The sequence below is a fragment of the Lepisosteus platostomus genome, chromosome 17, assembly GCF_059453375.1.
Source record: "Lepisosteus platostomus isolate fLepPlt1 chromosome 17, fLepPlt1.hap1, whole genome shotgun sequence".
NCBI lineage: Eukaryota > Metazoa > Chordata > Actinopteri > Semionotiformes > Lepisosteidae > Lepisosteus > Lepisosteus platostomus.
Window position 1 is genome coordinate 25,097,871 of NC_142627.1, and position 16,605 is coordinate 25,114,475.

A 16,605-nucleotide genomic window follows, 5' to 3' on the forward strand; every position below is an offset into this window, starting at 1 on the left:
CCTCAGATATTACCTAACACTCATTACTTTTTGCCTAAGTAATTTCGTGATCCAACTAAAGTTTGTAACAATATGTTATTTGTGGTAGCCTACTGGGTATACTTATTTTCTGCTGTTATTGAGGAGTTTCATTCTACATATCCAGCTCTTAGAGGGCTCTCACTACACCTCACTACATGACTGCTAAATATTTTCAGATAGTTTAAAAAATTTGGCTTATTTTTTCCCATCGAAAGAGACAAATGTTTAGTTATTTTGCACCATAAAGGTGTTCAAATTGTTTTACTTCAGTAGACTCATTTCAAACCAAAGTACATCGCTTTCAAAATAATTATTACGGTCATGGTCTTATAGTTATTGACAGGTAGATAAATATCACTGTTAATGGTCTAAGCAACGGTACTGAAAGTCTTTCTAATGAAGGTTATACTTAAAATTACATTATATATATAATATATACTGTATATATCATTGGTTTGTACACCCAGTATTTTTATGCTAACATTTTCACAAAATTGAAATAAACTGTTTACAGTATACATTCTTGTCTCTGAAACCTTATGGTGTTAAAGATTATCTTCATACAGACATTAGACTCAACACTCTCATACTGATAACACTTTTATCCACTTTTTTTATTTCTAATCACCTTTCCTGCAACATATTATTTCCACAAATATTTTCCCAAATTTGTATAGCTGATCATGATCTTGTTTTCTCTTCAGTTTCTCTCTCTTTCTTCAAAATGAGATGCCTAAAACATCACACTGAAGATTATGTTTCAGAATGTAACAACAATCCTAAACGTATAAGGTTATTAAGTTCTTAATTAGGGGATTTGGTAAGCATTTCCTTTAGAAATGTAATACCACAATGTAAAATGTAAATGCAAAATACAATCCAGCATCTGGAAAATTAATAAAAGTGTCATTTCAGGATTAAGATCTGTCATCTATTTGCTTGGAGTAGCGAATATAAAAGTTTTAGTACTTAGTCTGGAAATGGAGAAATCGTCCCAGTACATAAAGCAATGAACGACTAATAGAAAAATGAATGTCTACCTTTTTCTGAGACAATCAAAGATCATAATAATGTTGTGCTCTATTTTACTCTGTGCAGGTCAGTAAAATCTTCCAGGACATTTTTTCTATAACTATACATCTGATGCTAGCACGGACATGACCAAGATTGAAGAATTTTTAAACCAACTGAAACTGTACAGGCTGAAGGGATCTGAAGGAGCAAACTCAATCCATTACAGAGCAGAAATCTTCCAGTTTAAATAACATTCCACCATCAAAGGAAGAAATGAACAACATGCCTCAGACTGCAAAAGGATAGTGTTCTATATTATATTGTATTAGTCATGCTTGCTCCAACTGGAGTGTGAATGATAGCACCAGAATTACCACAGCAACTGACAGAGTTTCATTTAGATCTGTCAATCAACTGATTGCTGTGACAACACACTCTGGCGGAAGATTGGTTCCACCTGTGCATAGTTAATCACCACACCTCTCCTATCTGTACTAGATTATTTAGAACTCCTGCAACGCTATGGCACTCAGACTAAGTGAGTCTTTTACTAGTCTTGGTGTTCCCTCTGTGCTTACTTCTGTGTTCTGGCCGTCTTTCGCTTCACGTCGCTTGAGGATTTTCCCTATGCTGCATTCTTTTGGTTTCCTGGCCACAAACTTTCCTCTCTTTGACTTTGCTTACGGATTTCTCTGGTACTTTGTTCTCAAGTTATCCTGGCTACCCACTTTACTTGTTTTTTGACTATGTCTTCGATTTGGGTTTGTCTGCCTGCTCGCTTGCTGCATCAGCTTGTTGCTTACCTACCTCTTCGCCTGCGCTTGGATTCTCTTCACTGTCCTAGACACGGGACACTCGGGGTTATGAGCAGTGTAGTGCAGTGTATGAGTGTATCAAAGTATTAACACAGAAGAGGTAGAAGCATTAAAGGTACAAGGAGTACTTAAGATTAAAAATCTCCAGGGTCTGATGGTATTCTGCCAGTTGTGCATCAGGATCCAAGATATGTTATTCATAAGTTGTTAATGAAACTCCAACTTAAAATTCATGGAGCTTCCAGCAGTTGCTCAAGACAGAGCTAGTACACATTGACTATAAAATTATATAATATATAATGTAGTGCCCTTCCATAAAAGGGGTGCGAAAACTGCACATTTAACGCAATACAAAAAGACCTTATATATGTAATTCTTCTTTCAAGAATCTGCTGGATGAGGTCTTCCAATCAATTAAGTTCTAGCAACTAGTCAGGTTGGATTATGAATGGCTTCTTCTCATTTGTAACCTTTCCACTTTGCTTATGTTCACCAGAGCTACTGTTGGCAAGTATGGGCTCCAGCTGGCCACTTAATACTTAATTAAATAACATTTGCATCTAAAATTGACAGCTTCCATAAAAATCCATAATCACTTTAAAATTGTTTACATCTTAAAATGGTTAAGATTAGAATGCTCGGACTACAAGCTGTTATTATTTAACTCAACATATAATGTAAATCGATTGGCAAACGTTCTTTAGAAAAAAATACGTACTGTAAGGCACTTTATAAATCAGCAGATTCTGAAAGACTGATTTTTTCTAATATGGCACTATATATTAAGATTCATACCAATTAATCTTCTGTGACGTGCTTTTGTTAGATGCAGAAAAGGCATATCTAAAAGAGGACTATCTGAGGGCTGGCAAAGAATACTTAGGTTATGGCCACTTGTTTATCAATATAATGTAATTCATACTGTAAAACTAGGTTGGTTAAATCCCCTCAGCTCATGCTAGGCACCCAACAGGAATGCCAATTGTTACAAAATGAATTGTATAAAGTACACAGGTGAAAGTGTCTAGTCTTTTGGTTAATTTGGCCTAGTCTATTATCATGGTAAGACCAGTCCATTTGGTTAGAGATAAGACTTGTGGTGAGACAAAGTCTTTTGGTTAAGTTAGTTTCAGAGTCAGCACTGAAGTGGGTCACTAATAATGCTCAGTGCTTACCTGTCGATCAGGTTAGGCTTGTGTTTAAAAGGTTTTAGAGTTTAGATTACTCTTTGAGGAGCCAGTATTCCACTGGGAGAGGAGTTGGGAGCTCTCTGTAGGATACAATATCTACAACAGGTAGTTCAGGCAGAAAGCACTCTTTCTTTTTTAAAAAAAAAGGTTTAAGACAAAAGGGGAAACTGGTTAAGGCTTAGATCACAAACCATATTTGGGTGGGACAGTAATTTTATTACACTATGCCTGGCCTGGCCTCACCACACCATGCTACTGCTTAAGGGGGGCTTTTCTGTAAGATGTTTTTCTCATTGCTGAAATCAATTCCCTTCCTGTCACTTTTGTATAAAAATAATTCAACTAAATGCTAAACAAAACTAAACATTTTTTTGTTCTTTTGTAGTTCCGTATAACAAGCCTATCATTGTAATACATTCAGTTACCACTTCTATACATTTTGTATCACGTACAAATACACTACTGTAGCTTAGTGTTTGAGAAAAATATATTTTCTGCCATTCTCTTCATTAAAAACAAAATTGATAGGTAAAAAAATAAAAAGGTAAGTATAGGAATGAAGATTTTCGGTTTAACCCTGCTATACATTAACCTAAATCTGATATCTTATTCTCTTTCACTAGCATCTGCAGCACAGAAAAATGATGCATTCACGTTCAGTTCAAAAAGGTTAGAAGAACAAAAAGGGAGTCTTGGCAACTGGCAGCAATCTAAAATGGGTCCCAGTTTAAAAATAGGTCAGCCTTTCTTCATTATGTAACTTTTTTATTTTTTATGTAAGCTTTACATTTCAGAAAAAATGCTATTCGTGTATAAAATTATCCACATGAAACTACCAAAGCAATTACTAACATCTTCATTGTTAGGTCCAAATTCTAATCTTTTGTAACAGTACAAAAATGAGAATTTATCATTCTACAGTAATAAATTGCTCATTCAATATTAATTTGTGAATTGATTTGGGAAATTGATTACTTAATATAAATGAACAGTTTTTTGTGAACTTCTTTTACAAATGAGGCAAAGTACAAGTAAACTGTTTTGTCAAGAAAGCTTTTTGAAAATACTACATGAAATACTATATACAGTATATTCATTTTCTCTTAAGCCCTAATGGATTCTTTTATAGAAAATATGAAAATAAATGCATTACATGTACTTTAACATCACAGAATTAATCCAATTTATGTTGCATATACTGAGCATAAAAAGGCATCAATGTATTTATGCATTCATGCTTTTAGAAAAATAATTTAGACACGTTGGATGATGATTGAATGTTTTTGGCGTCTTTAATTAGTTATTCTTGACTGATGGACATGTTAGTGACTGAATATTGCATAAGCTTTAAATCATTTAATTACTGAGAGTTCTTTGGGTGAAGGTGATGAAAGTATCATGTTAGTATGATGGGGACTGGGCTAAATCAGCAAATGGCCACTCCTCATCTGGGGTGTTCACAACCTGCAATTTCTAACCTCATATTGTGTGATACATGAAAATATGGGAGAACAAGAGATACACAAGAATCCACCAAATTCAACAGATAATCATACAAGCTTGATGGTCTAGGTAGGAGTGCAAAACTACACTTCTACTTTAATGGTAACATTACTTCACTGTACAATATTGATTAAGTCATGTGACTTCACTTGCTGCCCTTCCTGAAGGCTCATCTTGATATGACAACACTCCAGTAGAACAACATGTCCTTATGTAATAAAGGCTATCTTACCAGATGTGTCAGTAATGTTATGGATATTCTACTCGCCAGAATGGAATATAGAGTATGTGGCATGAGTTGGAATGATGTGTTATATCTTGGGCTCAGATATTAAAAAAGAGGCACATAGTTGTCCAGGCTCTGCTAGAGAAAAGGACCCCACAAGACAACCTTTCTAACCTGGTGTAAAGAACGTGTACCAGATCTGAAGAAGGCTCCACGGTCGAAACGTGTTTTCTTTCTTCTCCTTTCAGCATGGAATAAACCTATTACTTGTTCATGTGTACCAGATGTATGGCTTGTATTGCTTTCAATGATCAGCAGTGGCTCTGTTGCTAAGGATCTGTGCCTGTGACTGGAAGGTTACTGGTTCAAATCCCGTGGCTGGCAGAGGAATCCTACTCTGTTGGGCCCCTGAGCAAGGCCCTTAACCCCAACTGCTCCAGGGGTGCCATACAATGGCTGACCCTGCACTCTGACCCCAGGCCTCTCTCCTTGTCTGTGTGTCTGTGTCTCATGGAGAAAAGCTGGGGTATGCGAAAAGACAAATTCCTAATGCAAGAAATTGTATAGGGCTAATAAAGAAACATTATCATTATCACATAAATTACTAGCAATGACTTACAAGACCCTGTGTTGATAAATAATGTTACTGTGCTAGCATAATGAAACTACCTATATCATAAATGTTTAGTTTTATGTTTAAATATCTGTGCACCTGCTACAGTACAAATACTTTGATTACTTTGTAACATTTACATTTTGATTACATTTTCCTGATTACTTTGTAAATTTGTTACTGTTATACATGATAATTCTTAAGATACTTATCATAAAGATGGCATTCAAAATCCATTTAACAGAAGTGCATTAAAAAGTAGGAAAATGTCAAAGTGAACTTAAAATTTCAAATTGACCAATTTTTAATTAGTTTTATTGTTACCTGTAAACCCCTGGTCACAGACACATTGAAAGGAGTTTGGAGCTATGATGTGGCAGCTTCCATTATGACATGAGGAAGGGCTGCAGTTACCAATGACATCAGAACAATGGATACCTGGTAAAGAAAAGCATTTCTATTAATGTTAAGATAACATCAAAACAATATTAGTTTGTGCTAACAATGAAATGTGCTATGAGTAACAAAAATGCTCTATAATAATGGATTGTTTTAAATATTGTCTTTCAGTATTTAATGAACTGCAGGATACCTGTTACTTTAGTTTTTAAAACATTAAACAATAAAATGATCAGAAATAGTGAAGCGTTTGTGGGATCACAATTCCTAAAAGCCCTGGAGTTGGCAAGACCATCTTGCTGTACAGATGGAGCCTCACAATGTTTTCCTTTAATCTGGAACCATCCTGACAAACTATGTGGCAGGAGGGAACTTGTGAAGCATACACCTCATTCAGATTCACCAAATGTGTGTCAACAGTCACAGACATACCTTGCCTGTTACATCACCAGTAGCTTACACCTTTACTATTAAGGGAAGCACTAGAAAGAAGCAAAACATTTTTAATAAGCAGTCTTTTTACAAAGACCTAGCAGCTAGTTTAATATAAAAACATCTCTCCAACTTTTTACTGTAGGCACCTATTAAAAACACCAGGTTCAATGGCTATGATGCTCCTTTATAGCATCTGAAGGATTAAGTGGCACCAGAGAATAAGGGAAACAATTGTGATCACTAGGTATTCAACTCCCAGCTGCTCCAAGTCACTCAAATCACCAAAGCTGAACCAGTGTTTAAACTTGTGGAATTAACTCTGACCAAAAAGGAAATTAGAAAAAAGACGGAGGTCAATGCATAATACTTTCAGGTAATCCAGAAAACAATTTAATGAATAATTATGGTAATTAAAAGAAAATGTTACTCATATATAAAGCCCACAGGCATATCAGTGTATACTTCAAATAACTGCACTAATCTAAATGTGGAAACCTGGTAATTACAATAAACAAAAAAAAATCATTAGGTACATAGACACAGAAATGTTATTTCTCTTTAATTGGGTTCTGTCATGGTATTTTAAATTGTTTATTTAATTTTTCATAACTGAAGGTATGCTGGAGCAAACCTGAACCTGCAAACTGCAGCATGGTGAATTGTTTTCATTGCAAACACCAGATCCTAACAATAGGATTATGGCAGTGTTACTAAAGCCTATTCTCCTTACCTGTAAACTTGGAAGGACATATGCACTCATATGGCTTGCTCTGATGGGATGTTACTGTATGGCTCCGGCAGGTTGCGCCACTCCGACAAGGGTTTTCAGAACAAGCATCGTACTCTTCACAGAACTCTCCAGAATAGGTTTTGTTGCATTGGCAGCTGTACTTCTTTTCCCAGACACGAGTCAAACAAACCCCATTTCCAGAGCAAAGCTGTGCATTTCTGGAGCCTGTACAATACTGTTCCTTCACAGTCACATTAATTCGAAGACCCAACTTGCATAACTGAGGATTGTCTTCATGGATGGCTATAAAGTAATGAGTGGCAGGAGTAAGCCACTTGGAGTTAACTTCTTTATCGTCCTTCATGTCGTTCATGAAGAGTACCTGATCTTCAGAATAGCTAGTTGTAGAACAACTTTCAAATTCATATTTGGACACATTGATAATCTTGATCCCATATAATTCTAATGTTGAATCAAGAGAAACAAACAATTTGTCTCCTAGTTGTAAATGAAGGGGACATATTTGTGGGAAGTTAAAAAGTTCAATGTTGGACATATGCTTTTCCCCATCTTTCTTCTTAATATTCCAGCACTCAGAGTCATCTGAGCAAATATTTTCTGTCAAGGTCCACTTGATTGTGATGTTCTGTGGCTGTAAGTGCCAATCAGTGGACATCTGTCTGCTACAGATTATCTGACCAAAAGCACTAAAGTTTATTAAAGACAAAATTAAGAACACTAGTCTGGGAAACGTCAGTTTACGGATCCTCTTTTTTTCAGGCTTACTAAACATCTTCATCCAATGCTTCCAGGTCCTTTGAAATAACTTCTTTTCAGAGGAGAGATTGTCCAGTATGTATTGGTAAATAATGACCTGCAATTGAAATTATATTGAATGATTTCAGTCAGCAAAAGAAACGTGTTTTACACATAAGACATTTTATATTGTGTGTGTTACACTGGGTTACATTGAAAGCAATGTGCTGATAGATAATACAATTCAAATTTAAAAATTTGGTGTCAAGTCAATCATTTTCTTTCCCTTCCTGGACAAACAAAAAGTTAAAAAAATGACACAAATTACTTAATCTGTCCATTCTTCAATCAGACCAGTTACATTACTTATAGATGCAGCACTTATAGAATTATGTTCTTAAAAAGTTCACAGATAAATTTCTTTAAACATTATTGCAAAATACTTAACTAAAATTGACAGTTCCATTTTTAATTAATCAGATTTTTTTAATTTCAGAATTTAAAAATGAACAGTCATATTATACTGTATATTTAAGGTACACTGCTGTGTTCAAGAGGTTTATACAGCCCCTACAAAATACACCCCAGCTCATGCTCATGTATGAAGTGTTCGGTATGAAGAGAGCATTGTCTTTTTCCCTCAGGCTCTTTTCAAACCCATGTACTGAAGATAAAAGAACCAAGTATGGAGATAAAGTATTATCCGAGCCACTGCAAATTCCCTCTTCCTGACCTGCTCACAATGGCTGATATGAATAACCTCTTGTGATAAGTATAACAGTTTACTTCCAATAAGAGGTACAAATATACAGAGAAATGATGATATGTTGTGATGAAACCAGATAATGTGAATGAGCTGGTGTTCTCTGCACAGCACCATGTTTAGCTGGACCGTCAAAATGCCCGACCATCTTGATGAGCATCCGAGAGAAGATGATAATGGAAAAGTGATATGGATTGCTGGAACATAAAAATACAAAACTGCATTAAGCGTATATTGATTTTAATAAAGTAATAGAATAGGAAGCCTGGTGTAATCCATTCTCATGTAATAAAAGCTCCCCTATACTTATAGCTGTTTCCACAGGTTAGTCTAAAGACGGTTAAATAAAGATCAAATAAGGGCTTCGTGTGCTGTATACAGTACATTTTATTCTGGAGGAATCTGGTGCACACTTCTGGGTAAGACATTTTATGCCTAGAATCCACAATGACATATCATCTGGCATAAACATAAAACAAGCTGAATCCAGTGAAACCTTTACCCTTGCATTGTCCTTATTTAAACTGTTTTTGTTTTATCCCTGCCTTATTACTAAAATCTTCAACTTTGCAGTCAAGTGTCAATACAGTACATTGATTTCATAACAATTACATAGTGTGTAAAATGCCTTGATACAGTTCTAGCGTACACTGTGACTAATCTTAATTTCCATAGTTATCCTTTAATTTCCTTTAATAACAGATAGTTGGTAATCAATGGTGAAAATTCTGAAAGAGAAACTTCAAATTAAAGTGATCTTTCGTAGCAAGAAGAGCTGCAAGACACTGATAAATGAAAGCATTTAACTTGAATATGCATGAAACACACGTCAAGAAAAATCAAGAACTGAAGCCTTCAACCTACACATCAAAATGCGGTAACATTTTCTTTGATAAAGGCATATCACTATACTAAAGATTTTCAACCCTAAGATACTGCAATGTTTGGAAACTTTTTTCACTGATTGAAAAGTGAACATTATACACTTAATTCTTGCTTATTTGCTTATTAGACTATAAAAATGATTCACCTTAAAACACCTATCATTTTGTCCATGTTATTGCTTTACTGTATATTGTTTTACAGTCACATGCATTATAGAACCAATGTGCACTAAAATGAATAAAGTGTATCAGTACCATAATGCCATTTAAATGACAGTATTATAAGAATGACCAATATCATAAGAATTGTTCTTCTCATCATACTTTATGTAAAACATGGGTGATGCTTTACAAAGAAGTATAGAGCTGAACAACAGTTAATATCGAACTCAGTCATTGGACCTTGGGAGCAGAAGATCTTCCCATGGATCTTCCTCATAGTCCGGTGTTTGGCTACCTTCAACAGACATGCTCCTGTGAATTTATTGATTTCATCTTGCCATTTTAAAGGAGGTCTTCTCCTTCATTCCCCTTGCATTTGCTATCAGTTTGGATCTAATTCAGGATGTTTGTCTGATACTGGTGCATTCTTCTCACTGTGTCAGGCCCATTGTCACTTTAGTTTCTTCACTCTGAATGATGGAACATGCTGTACAGGTACTCTTGTGCTCTAATCCATGAGTTTATTTTTCTGTTATTTGAACCAACCCTACTTCTTCATTCTACTTCTCAGCTGCAATATCTACATCATTTTTGTATTCAGAATCCATCCACATGTAAATACAGTACAGACAACAAATATTTGAGTTCCCCCTTTGGAAGCGTTTTGAAGCTTACAGCTCGTATACAATGACCTAATGCGTTCTGGACTGCAGTTTGGTATGGTTTATGTTCAACTTTGATTTCACTCTTGATTTCCCCTTTAACATAAGCCAAAATTAAATAAAATAACGTGTAATAAAGTTAATGATCACTAAAAAAATATTGGCACAAGGGGAAAAGTGGCACATAGTATGTATCAATCAGCTTACTGTTAAATTAATGTTCTGTCATACTCAACAACAAAAAATGCTTGCATAGAGTTTTCTCCCTAAGCTAGTGGACCCCTTATTTGTCATTTGGTGAAAGATATTCCCCAACGCATTCTTATACTCCCTAGGTGCTGTGCTAATTCACTTAGAGAACCAACAGGCAATGTCTCTATTTTAGTCTTCAATATAAAAAATAGATTTTTTGACATAGATAAACCTAATTTATGGTCACATCTTATTTCTTTGGGTAGAAAATATAGTTAATTAAAGGAAGCCAATGATGCTTCCAAAGTAACAAAAAAAACCTGAGGTCCTTCAGATAAAAAAATAAAAATAAAAATAAATTTAAAATAAGATAAAACATACCAGCAAATGCTCTTACTTCTGGAGCTGAAAAATGATAGCTGAATTAAAATTCCCCAAGGAAGTCTATCTTTACTGGATCAATACCGAGCCACCTTATAACGTTAATTTTCTCATGGCCCACAGGACAACTGCGCCAATATATTTTAAAACCCTTGGAGTTTCAATTAATGCTCATAAATCTATTAGATTACTAAAAAGGAATTTTATTTTTACATCTGATTTAATTAAATGCCAGATAGGATACAGCAAAGAACTGAGAAAAAATTTGGTATTTTGTAGGTACTTACTGTACATTCAGGAATATGGAAGAAATCATCATTCTTTTGATATTTTCTTAAATGCAGTTTGAAAGAAAACAATGGCTGCTCTTTCTGAATACAAATCTCATCACTTAAACAAAAAAATCAATATTTCTCAAAATGTATAAAATAATTATATATGCAAAATATCAAGGAAAATGTACTGTAGGATGCAACAAGTTCAACACAATACAGATACTGAAGCATATACTGTACAAGGAACCCGTTAAATTTAAGTAAATTAAATTTAAGTAAATAAAGGAAATAATTATTTATCACAAACCTTCCCTGGATTCACGCTTGACAGAATGGATTGCACAGCTGATTTTAACAGCAAGGAGAAAGAAAAGCAAAATTCTCTACAGATTTTGCTAATTTAATCTGGAATATCAGACTATCAAATATCACCCTTTTTACCTACTTTAGAAATTTTCTACTGTTATTATGATCACATCCACCCGCATGCTAATGATTAAACATTCCTCAACGTCATCAGTAAATATGAAAACAGGCATTTGGAAGCTGTCTCTATCATGGCGAGGCCCTTCAATCATAGCAATCTTAAAAAAAACTACTACGAAAGTACTTTCAGCACATCTGCGTTCCCACTAGAGACAACAACAAAGTAGAGTAACCACTGTTACACCACCATTAAAGGTGTATACCGCTTCTTTTCATGTCCGGATTTTAGAAAGTCTGACCAGGCCTTCCTGCTTATAAACAGAAGCTAGAGAGCGCCACCTGCAGTAAAGACCGCACAGCGCTGGTCTTGCACCGCCGAGCAGGACCCCATAGACTTTTTTGAAATGACTCATAGGAGAATATTCAAACACACTTCCACTGATCTTGTCGAGGTAACTGAGGTGGGCACATCCTAGATCAATTACTGTGTGGATAGATGTGTTCCTACCAGGAAGATCTGGATAGAACCCAATCAGTAACCATGGATTAACAAAGATATTCGCAGTAAACAAAGTGTGGTCTACTGTCTTTCAATCCAGAGACAGAGAATTGTGCAAAAACTTATAGTATGACCACAAAAAAGCTATTAAACTGGCTATATACAGTACAAGGACAAATTAGAAAACAGTTTCTGGGCATCAACTCAAGGTGCATGTGGCAAAGCTGTATTTTACTTCGTATTATGTTTGTTGCACTTTGTCGATTATATATTTTTCACATTTAAATTGACCCTCCCCCACAAGTTACTTATTAAATAATAGGTTTCTAAAGAGGGCACCAATTAATTTTTTTGTGCAATAAAGCTAGCAAAAGATCTGCTTGCAGCATAATGCAATAAAAAGAACTGCCTGCTCTGTGCCCTAGAACTGTATACTTACGTATTTATTTTGAAAGTCCCTAAAAACACCAAAGAGATCTCAACTGAGAGTCACTCATGCAAAATATGTGTTAATAATTCAGCAAAAATATCAAGGATGAATTCCCGAAATAAAAAAAAAATACAGTACGTTGCATGCCTGATTCACTCAACTCAAGGCACTTTTTTCAAAGTGCCGGCAGGTAGAGCACTATACTGTAGTTTAAAAACTATAGGTTCAGATCTGGGCTGCATCATTAGCCAGCTGTGACCAAAATTCCCCAAGAGGCAGTAACTGGTTAGCCAAGTACAGCCGTGAGTCAGTGGTCTACCCACGGGGTAGTCTTAGTTTCCTGCAAAACAGCAATACTGTCAGCAATAAGAGCCGCAGTGCTCTACCAATCAGCACTAATTTGTCTGTGGGCACAACAGCATTCTGAAACAGCATTTCACCCAGACAGTAGGGTGCTTGTTTTTCATCCCTCCTATGCTACTATAAGGGATGTACAGTATAAGACTTAATTAACAATTAGAATGTAAACTGAAATGGAATAAAAAATGCCAATTCCAGTCTATACAGTGTTGTATAATTGCTGATGGCTTGAAGAGGAAAATAATAGAATCCTAATGACCTGTATATCAAAGCTAACATCTTAAAAATATATGATCCTCTGCTAACTTATCAGAAAATCCCAAACATTCCTGAGCCCAAAAGAAACCGTTTTTTTCCTTTCCTAGTTGTCAGATGCATTTTCTTATGATTAAATGAGAGAGCAAAGCAGTATACAGTATATCCCTGGAAAGGGCATGTCTAAAGAGGATTATTGCATAATTAATATTCAAATGAAACAAAGAGCACTTAAAGGTAATACTCTATTCGAGCTGTTTCATGAATGAGTTGCAAAGCTTACACTTTTGAATTTAGAGTTTGATACCTAGAATCTCAATAATTCCTCAGTGATTTTGGCAAAGTAAAAACAAATCTTCAGATGGATATAAACAAAAAATGCAGCAATAATAAAAAAAATTTACAGCAGGTCTCTTAACAAACTGGCAGGAAATGAGAAGCAAAAACAATCCCTGAAATGTACCTAAAAGCTTAGCAGAAACACACTCCTGCCAGTACAGTAAAAGGATGAGAAACAGTTTCCAGTTCAAGAAGAAAATAATTCCCTTCCTAAGGGTGGCTTTACTCTTGCCAAATGGAGTTTTGTTACAGAATGTTGAGAGAAACCTTTTTTGGGAGAAAGGTTAGATCCACTCACCTATCTACAGATGCAGCCATGCATCCACTTAAAATAGAATATCAATGTGGAATCATATAACTAAAGGGGAATTTTGGCTGAAAATAAAAAAGCTTCTGAACGTCGTTTATGAATTTAAATATAATATATTTACACAGGTAGTAGTGGTAGCATATTCCACTTTCTTCACAAACATCTGCATCAAATCCTTTAACTTGGTCACTTGCCATGGTTATTTTGGGAACATTTTGATGGCTTGTTTTAACTAGATTTTGCCATTGTGATTGTTGTAATGGAAAATGAAATGCTTGTGACCTAAATGATGCTCAGAGTTATACTTCTAAAAAATGAAGATTTTTATTTTACTATGTAACAGCAAAATATAATAACAATATGTGTATTATATTGACATTTTATTAATCATTTTTTATATATCAATATGTTAAATATTAGAGTAATATTAATAATAAGTTAATAACCTGAATGGTCATGAATGAGTTAGCAAAATGTGAATACTCTCAAAGGCCAGAGTAAAAGCAGTTCTACCAGTTGTTTGGAGAGAGAACAGAATAATAAAGCCAATTCATGGATGAGTTCCAGGAACTACTGCAGTCACTTAACTGAATACAGTTTGATCTTGCTTCATGAAACCAAAAATTCAGACTTTTGTCAATCTTTTGACTAAAGTTGTCCAGCTAACTACAATTCCTCAGACTCAATACACTTCTGCACTATGCACTTTTTGCATTGTCTACCATGTTTTTTTTCTCACTACTGCATATTTATTGTCCCACAAAATATTTATTGTTCCTGTTGTTATTAATTATGTTTGTAATGTACTGTTTGGTCTGTTGTACTGCATGTCCCAAGAGATCAGTGTGAATAAGAATTCCAACATACATGATCATGGCAATAAACTCTTCAATCTCCTTTACCTCTCAAGAATCTCACTTTGTTAAATAGACTCCTGGTGCTCATTGAGCACCCTCAGTAATCTAAACACAACACCTGCTGGGCACACACTTCCTGAAGTATGCGAAATACGTTAATAACTTGTGTTTTTAAATATTTCAGATATGTTGATTAATATTTGTTTAAAGTTTAAGCATGTTTAAAGTTTAAGCATGCTTATGTTGTAACAGTGAAAGCACTGCTTTAAAACGTGCACATATGCAAATGTATATTTATGCTTAAGACCACTATGGTTAGGTAAACTATAACTCATATACAGAATGACCCACCTGAGATCTTGAGAAGGTGGGCAGCGCCTCAAGGATGAGTATGAAGCAGGGCAGTCAGCTTTAAAGTGTCCTAATTTTCCACAGTACATGCAGCGACCCTCTCGTCAGCGTCTCTCTCTTTCTTCAGGGGTTAACCGGGTGTGGGCTATTTCTATAGGTTGTTCTGAGTCTAAAGTTCTGGTAGGTGATGGCCGAGGAGCCTCTAGTATTGGTGTCCAAGATCTTTCTGTACTCCTCTGACTAATTCTAAGCTCTAATTCCAACACCCGGGAAATTACTTCCTCCAAGGTTCTGCCCAACTGCGGCATATTTACCAGGTGGTCCTTTATTTCTTCACAAAGTCCTTGACGAAAAAGAAAAATAAGGACCTCATCATCCCAGTGAGTCTCCGCTGCTGCTACTCGAAAATCTATGTCATTATCTTGTGCAGACCTGCGGCCCTGGCGGATGGAGGAGAGGCGGAAGGCGAAGTCTTGACCAACTAAGGGACGACAAAAAACCCCCTTAAAGTTCTCTAAAAAGAGATCATAATCCTGAACTTCGGGGGCCCCACGATCTAGCAGGGCAGTAGCCCATTCCAAAGCATGGCCAGTTAACAGTGAAACTACAAAGGCAATCTTGTCCTGAGGAGAAAAATAAGTTTCTGGATGGAGCCTGAAAACCAGCGCACACTGTGCTAAGAAGCCCCGACATTTCGTAGGGTTCCCGTCAAACCTATCAGGTGGAGTAAGTGGACGAGGTCGAGGGGCGGGTGTAGGAGCTGGCGGGGGCGGAGCCGAAGCGGCAGCTCCAGCGTTACTTTCTCGATTGCCTGTCGGCGGCATTGCCGACAGGTGCGCGGAAATCTGTTGGACAGAAGCCTGTAACTGGAGTAAGGCTTGCCAGTGCTGATCCAAAACCGAGCGAATCTCCTCTTGCTCCGCTGGGTCCATGTTAAATGGCTCAGTATTATGTCAGGGATTCGGTAAGAGAAACCGAAACCAGTGAATGAACCCACTTGCAGGAGCTCATAAAGCCTAGCCGTGATCCAAAGAAAACAGAAGAAACGAGCCGAAAGTCCAGGGGAAGCCAGAGATCCAAACAGGGAACGAGTTACCGAAGCCAAACCGTGATCCGAAACCGTAGACGATAGAGCAATCCGAGAGTCCAGGGGAAGCCAGAGATCCAAAACAGAGAGTGAGTACCGAAGCCAAGCCGTGATCTGAAAAACCGTAGTCAAAGGGGGAAAAACCGTAATCCGAAAACCAAGAAAGACACAAAGCAGAAGAAGGAGTAGCGCAACTAGGAAGCTCGAAAGGAAAACCAATACTGAGCGAGGAGGTAGGAAAAGACAGGTGTTTAAGTACAGGATGAGACGGGGCTGTGGTGGTGAATAAGTAAACTGATAGGCAGACTGATTAAGTAAGGCTACGCCTTCTTCTGCCTCTTCCGTTGCCGGGAGGCAGGGATCGTAACAAGGAACACGTAAAGGTTTATTCCATCTGAACAAAGCTCCACAACCAAAAAGTTGTATTTCTGTTCTTCTCTCTTCTCTCTCGCAGGGAATAAATCTTTACTTGTTCCTTTACAGCCTACGCATGCTGACGCGACTCCCTACTTGAACTTTTCAACCAGCCAGGCAAGTTATTCTCTGCTTATCTTGTCTCTCTCTTGCATGTATTAGGATCTACTCCAGTGATTCTTAACCTTTACTGTAGCCTGCAACTCTTTTTCAAAATATGTTCTTGCACCTTTTATTAAAAATCATTGAAGTAGGC

The 16,605-nt window shown here is 36.4% G+C and overlaps 1 protein-coding gene across 2 annotated transcripts in view; it reads right to left on the reverse strand.

Moving 5' to 3' along the window:
* eys (EGF-like photoreceptor maintenance factor) overlaps nt 1-15,309 on the reverse strand; it is a 350,285-nt gene extending 334,976 nt beyond the window's left edge. Inside the window, exons 1-3 of one of the 2 annotated variants that reach the window (XM_088610149.1) lie at nt 14,849-15,301; nt 6,947-7,820; nt 5,707-5,820 (exon numbers count right to left, since the gene is read on the reverse strand). In XM_088610149.1, the coding sequence (XP_088466275.1) occupies nt 5,707-5,820; nt 6,947-7,745 (913 nt within the window). In that variant the 5' untranslated portion in view covers nt 7,746-7,820; nt 14,849-15,301. Of the gene's footprint in view, nt 1-5,706; nt 5,821-6,946; nt 7,821-14,848 lie in introns of both variants that reach the window. The other variant, XM_088610150.1, reaches the window with a different exon arrangement.
* Nucleotides 15,310-16,605: the final 1,296 nt, after the last annotated feature.